This window comes from Procambarus clarkii, chromosome 34 (assembly GCF_040958095.1).
Source record: "Procambarus clarkii isolate CNS0578487 chromosome 34, FALCON_Pclarkii_2.0, whole genome shotgun sequence".
Classification (NCBI taxonomy): domain Eukaryota; kingdom Metazoa; phylum Arthropoda; class Malacostraca; order Decapoda; family Cambaridae; genus Procambarus; species Procambarus clarkii.
Genome location: NC_091183.1, coordinates 20896774 through 20902773, shown reverse-complemented (window position 1 = coordinate 20902773; position 6000 = coordinate 20896774). Strand labels below are relative to the sequence as shown.

The 6000-nt window shown below is 42.5% G+C and overlaps 1 protein-coding gene across 1 annotated transcript in view; it reads left to right on the top strand.

Annotated features, from left to right (window-relative positions):
* Window positions 1-1067: 1067 nt before the first annotated feature.
* The window catches only part of LOC138371024 (sodium-coupled monocarboxylate transporter 1-like), a 102393-nt gene continuing 97460 nt past the window's right edge, over window positions 1068-6000 (top strand). The window contains exon 1 of the mRNA XM_069335664.1: window positions 1068-1404. Within this exon, the coding sequence (XP_069191765.1) occupies window positions 1211-1404 (194 nt within the window). The 5' untranslated portion in view covers window positions 1068-1210. The remainder of the gene's footprint in view (window positions 1405-6000) is intronic.

Genomic DNA, 6000 nt, shown 5'->3' with positions numbered 1-6000 from the left:
ATTACAGAGGTTGCTAATGACTTGTCTCTCCTGGGCGGTAATGCTAGGCATGCATTCCCAAATAGAAGGAGATTGTGCCACGATCCAGAGGTTCTGGGAGCATTGTTGACCTTTGTCAGCAGACTAGTGAGTTTGGCTGCTGCTTGGGGATGGGCAGCCTTGGGTATGTGGGGCAAGGTCCTGGTGGACGTCGCTTTGACTGCTTCAAGCAGATATATATATATATATATATATATATATATATATATATATATATATATATATATATATATATATATATATATATGTATATATATATATGATGGTTCAAATAGCCGAGGCTATTTGAACCACCCCACCGCCGGCACTCGGATAGTAATCTTGGGCATAGCATTTTACCAAATCACCTCATTCTTTGGGGCACACGTGAGGAACACAAATGCGAACAAGCCTGAATGGTCCCCAGGACAATATGCAACTGAAAACTCACACCCCAGAAGTTTTCAGTTGCATATTGTCCTGGGGACCATTCAGGCTTGTTCGCATTTGTGTTCCTCACGTGTGCCCCAAAGAAACTCACACCCCAGAAGTTTTCAGTTGCATATTGTCCTGGGGACCATTCAGGCTCGTTCGCATTTGTGTTGCGAACAGAGAGAGAGAGAGAGAGAGAGAGAGAGAGAGAGAGAGAGAGAGAGAGAGAGAGAGAGTGAGAGAGAGAGAGAGAGAGAGAGAGAGAGAGAGAGAGAGAGAGAGAGAGAGAGAGAGAGAGAGAGAGAGAGAGAGGGAGAGAGAGCGAGAGAGAGTGAGAGAGCGAGAGAGAGTGAGAGAGAGAGAGAGAGAGAGAGAGAGAGAGAGAGAGAGAGAGAGAGAGAGAGAGAGAGAGAGAGAGAGAGAGAGAGAGAGAGAGAGAGAGAGAGAGAGAGAGAGAGAAAATCCATGTTTGCGTAAAGATTTTTCTTACAAGCTTTTGTATTGCAAAATTTGCGTTGAAAAACGCCAAAAAAATGGACACTAAGAACTAGACAAATTAAACTATGTTCAGTATCACAGTTGTAGATTAATTGATGTTGTCTTCCTAACAGGTGTTTAACAACCTCAGCTAGCAGTTGTGTGTCTTGCCGGAGTCACTTTCTTCAGGCACGCATGAACAACTCTCAACAGTAGAACCTCTTCACCTACTTGAGTAACTTTCGTTATTCACTAGCAGCTGAACTTTACCTCTGCTATCACGATGACGGTCAGCGTGACTGAACTCGCAGATCGCTTCACATGGATCGACTACACGGTGTTCGGTCTCATGCTGGGAGTATCGGCCGTCATCGGTATTTTCTACGGATGTTTCGGCAAGAAGCAGGACACGAAGGATTTCCTCGTCGCTGGCAAGTCCATGACCACCTTCCCTGTGGCCATGTCTCTCATCGCCAGGTAAATATACATTACAACTCTACTTACTGATTTTATGCGTAAGAGAGCCAAATTTTCACTGAAACAGCGCCAAATTACTCCATGATACAGATGCTTCCTATGAATAAAATGTCAAAGTTCCATAGAATCAACTAGGATTACTCGTCTTAGCATTTCAGCCTCTTTCATAGTGTCCTCATCCCCAGCGTCTCATTGACTTGCAGCTTCTCAAAGCCTCACTTTATTAGAGTCGTGGCTGTTATCTGAGGTTTGGGAGGTATTTTATACGAATCATATGAATCAAATGAGTCCCTGAATTCGATTTCAAGGATATGATGATTTAGGAAACCTTTATTTTAACAAACATTTTTACATTAGGTTGTCTATGGATATCCGTCCTCGTTGAATGACATGTAAATGAAGACAAAACTGCTCTTTCAATGCAGCCCATCTTCTTGAGTTGTCACAGCGTTAAAAAATGATGAACTTAATTCCCTAAACCAAATTTAACCTAGGACCCACGAAGACAAAATAGGGCAGTCTGCCATTTTCACGAACCGCTGTTATTTATTGCATATTACATTTCGACTCTTAGGGATTAATTCGTCAAAATGCGATGTATTATTTGAGATGACAGGTTGCTAAACGGATATGGTTCTATCTGTCTTGACTTCAGGTAGGCAGTAACCTTGGTTGGTCTTGAGAAATAGCGAGTCCAGAACAAGATTCCTTTTGTATCATTGTAATTACCTCCACCCTTTGAGGGAGGAGTCTTTTACTACACCCAATAATCTATGCCTATCAGCTTTCCCTGGCGTTCACTTCTGAGTTAACCTTAAGACGGTCTCTGTCGAACAGCAGGTTCAACCTCAATTAAATCTGTGGCCACTAGAAGAACATATGGTGTTATGGGTATCTGGCACTTTATACGACAACACTTTATATATTTATATATATTCAAGGTCAGGAAAAATCTACTGTTCGTCTTTGGTCGAATAAGCACTTACCTACATTCAGAGAAAAATAGGAACTAGGAGATCCTGGATGGTAGAAATAAATATATGTACATGGTTTTGCCCGATATATACATATTCAACCCTGAAAACGGCTCACACTCCATACACAGTTTCAAATGTACATTTGATAGAGCCCAGTAGGCTCAAGAATCTGTACAATGCAGGCGATGAGTCACAATAACGTAGCTGAAGTATGTTGACCAGACCACACACTAGAAATTGAAGGGACGACGACGTTTCGGTCCGTCCTGGACCATTCTCAAGTCGATTGTGATGAGGAGGTAGGGACAGGCAATAAATAGGCAAGAGAGAGCTGAGGAGGAAAGTCAAGTGTAGGGGATAGTAGTAATGAGAACTGCAGCAGGCCTATTGGCCCATACGAGGCAGCTCCTATTATAACCACCGAAGGAGATAGTAATAGGAAAAAAGAAGAGGGTAGCAAGGGAGCGTAGGAGAAGACAATGAACAGAAAAAGGGAGAAGAGAGAAAGAAAAGGAAAGAGAAAGAAAGAAATGGAAGGGGGAAAGCTTATGTTAAGTCACGTTTGTTAGAAAGATTAGAGCATTTGAGTATATACTGTGAAAGGGAAGAGTCCACAGCAACAAAGCCAGGACTCAAGTTCATGTTGGGTACATTGTTTATAAGAGCCGATTCTACAAGACGGCGTCTGTGTAGAGTAGAGGCAGGAAAGATTATTTTGGAGGAAGACCAATCAATGGGATGATTAGAATCCCTCACATGGCAGAAGAGAGCATTGTTAGTGTCTGCAGACTTAACACTTCTCTTGTGTTCTTTAAGTCTGTCATTCAGTGTACGGCCAGTTTCGCCAAAGTATTGGAGAGGACAAGATGAACTGGAAATAGAGTAGACACCAGCAGCATTAGAAGCAGGAGGAGCAGTGTGAACTAGATTGCTACGAAGTGTGTTAGTTTGTCGAAAGGCGAGTTTAATGTCAAGAGGACGAAAGGTATTGGTAAAAGTTTTGAGTTCAGATATGAAGGGAAGGCATAGTACAGTGCTACTAGTGTTGGAAGCAGGTTTAGGATGAAAGAAATTTCGTTTAGCTTGAGAGTGGGCACAGTTAATGAAATGCAAAGGATAACCAAGGCGAGAGAATGATTTGTAGATAAAGGCAATTTCAGAATCAAGAAACTGAGGGTCGCTGATGCGTAGAGCGCGGAGGAAGAGAGAGACGAGGACACTTTTCTTAACAGAAGAAGGATGGTAGGAAAAGAAGTGAATGTACATGCCACTATGCATGGGTTTACGGTAGACAGAGAAAGAGAACCCAGACACAGAGCTGTGAACATGAACATCAAGAAAAGGAAGGAGGGAATTAGATTCCCACTCAACTTTGAAATGGATAGAAGGAGCCAGATTGTTAAGAGAGGCGAGGAAAGGCTGGAAAAGATTAAGGTCATGAGGCCATAAAGCAAAAATGTCATCAACATATCGAAGCCAGAGAGAGGGACGAGTATCAATAGAAGGAAGAAGAACAGTTTCGAAGTATTCCATGTAGAAATTAGCAAGAACAGGGGAGAGAGGGGAACCCATAGCGACGCCGGAAGTTTGAGTGTAATATTTACCGTTGAAAGAGAAAGAGTTAGATTCAACACAGAGTCTAATGAGATCGAGGAAAACGTCAGTGGGAAGTGGGAGAGAAAGGAGGCCCTCTGACGCCTTCTGTCTGAGGAAAGAGAGAACGTCATCGAGCGGAACATTAGTGAACAGAGAGTCGACAACAAGACTAAGCATCTTACAAGAGGGTTGCAGGCGCAGTCTTTCTATGAAGTCCTGAGAGTGACGAAGGTGGGCAGGGGAAAAAGTGCCAAGGTAAGGTGTCAGGGTTTTAGCGAGCCAGGAGGCAAGAGGATAGCTGACAGAGCCCCGTGAAGAAATGATAGGACGAAGAGGAACACCAGGTTTATGAGTCTTAGGAAGACCATAGAAATAAGGAAGAGAAGGGCAGATGACACGGAAACGTTTAATGAGATCAAAGTCAGGAGGGCAAAGACTAGAGAGCTGTCTTAGTTTGCGGTTAAAGGAAGTTTTGAGGCGATCCAAAGGGTTAAAAGTCAGAGGAGCATAAGTGCGAGAGTCAGAGAGCAAGACATCTGCTTTTCGGAGGTAGTCCTCACGGTCAAGGACAACCACCGAATTGCTTTTGTCGGAAGGAAGGATAAGAATAGAGTTGTTAGATTTCAGGGAGGCAAGGGCAAGCTGGAAGCGACGAGGAAGGTGGTTATTTTTAAAAAACAAGCTGTCAAGAACGGGGATAAGGGCCCCTCTAAAGGCAGACAGGTCCGAAAGAGTACTAGAGTTAGAATTGACAAACCTGTCAAAGGAAATAATGAGATCAAGCAGGCTCCAGGCCTGCTGCAGTTCTCATTACTACTATCCCCTACACCTGACTTTCCTCCTCAGCTCTCTCTTGCCTATTTATTGCCTGTCCCTACCTCCTCATCACAATCGACTTGAGAATGGTCCAGGACGGACCGAAACGTCGTCGTCCCTTCAATTTCTAGTGTGTGGTCTGGTCAACAATCTGTACAATATTTGATTGACTGTTGAGAGACTGACATCATCATAGTTCAAAGGCCATTGCAAGGTCTTTGGTTAGAAGGGTGCTGACCTGCAGTAAATGGAAGGGAGGATTGACGACACTGACTCTCATGATGGTGTTCACCGAATCCTGAAATGCCTGGCTCCTTGCAAAGTTAATTTTGTCACATTAACCGTGACACGTTGACCTTAACGTTGTTACTTTAACTAAGTTAATCACCACGCAGTTCCCGTAGCGTAGTGGTAAGACGCTCATCTGGCGCTCATCATTCGCGAGCGCTTTGTCCCGGATTCGTATCCTGGTCAAGGAGGATTTACTGTGCGTCAATTCTTAACCTTAGCCTCTGTTTACCCAACAGTAAAATGGGTACCTGGTTGTTAAACGATTTGGCGGGTCGTATTCCGAAGAATATTAGGATTAAGGACTTGCCTGAAGAGCTATGTATGCTAGTGTCTGTTCAAGAATGTAAATTCTCCTGTATATATAAATAACAAATATAAAAACAAATCTATTTAATGAGATGTTTGCCATCTCACAACGCCAAAATAATGAAAACTCTTGGGCTGCAAAGCAGGAGAAGTCCTAAGGTGACTACATTTAAAATGCATGATTTTCGATAAAGGAAGTAATCATCCACGCTCAAACCTCACTTGTCCTCTACTGAGGGAGGAGCCCACCTTCAAAATTCTAATAAAAATTCTTCCAATGAAAAGCGTTGCTATGATCCAACAAACCAAGATGTATCATAGAAAAGCAAATGAGCAGTATTGTAGTGAATGGACCCACCCCTTATGACCCCATTTATGAACGTATTCGAGTTATATTTTTATGAGTGTGATTCCAAATGTTGTGAGATTTTGTAAAAAAATATATATATCAGATGATATAGATTTTTGACAAAAAAAATAGTTTCTTGACAGACATACAGTCATTCTTTGAACAGACATACAGTCATTATCTCTTATAGTATTGATATAATTGAATCATGTAAGTGGCTTGAAGAGGGTTCAGGGTATTAACCAAACAGCACATAAGTAT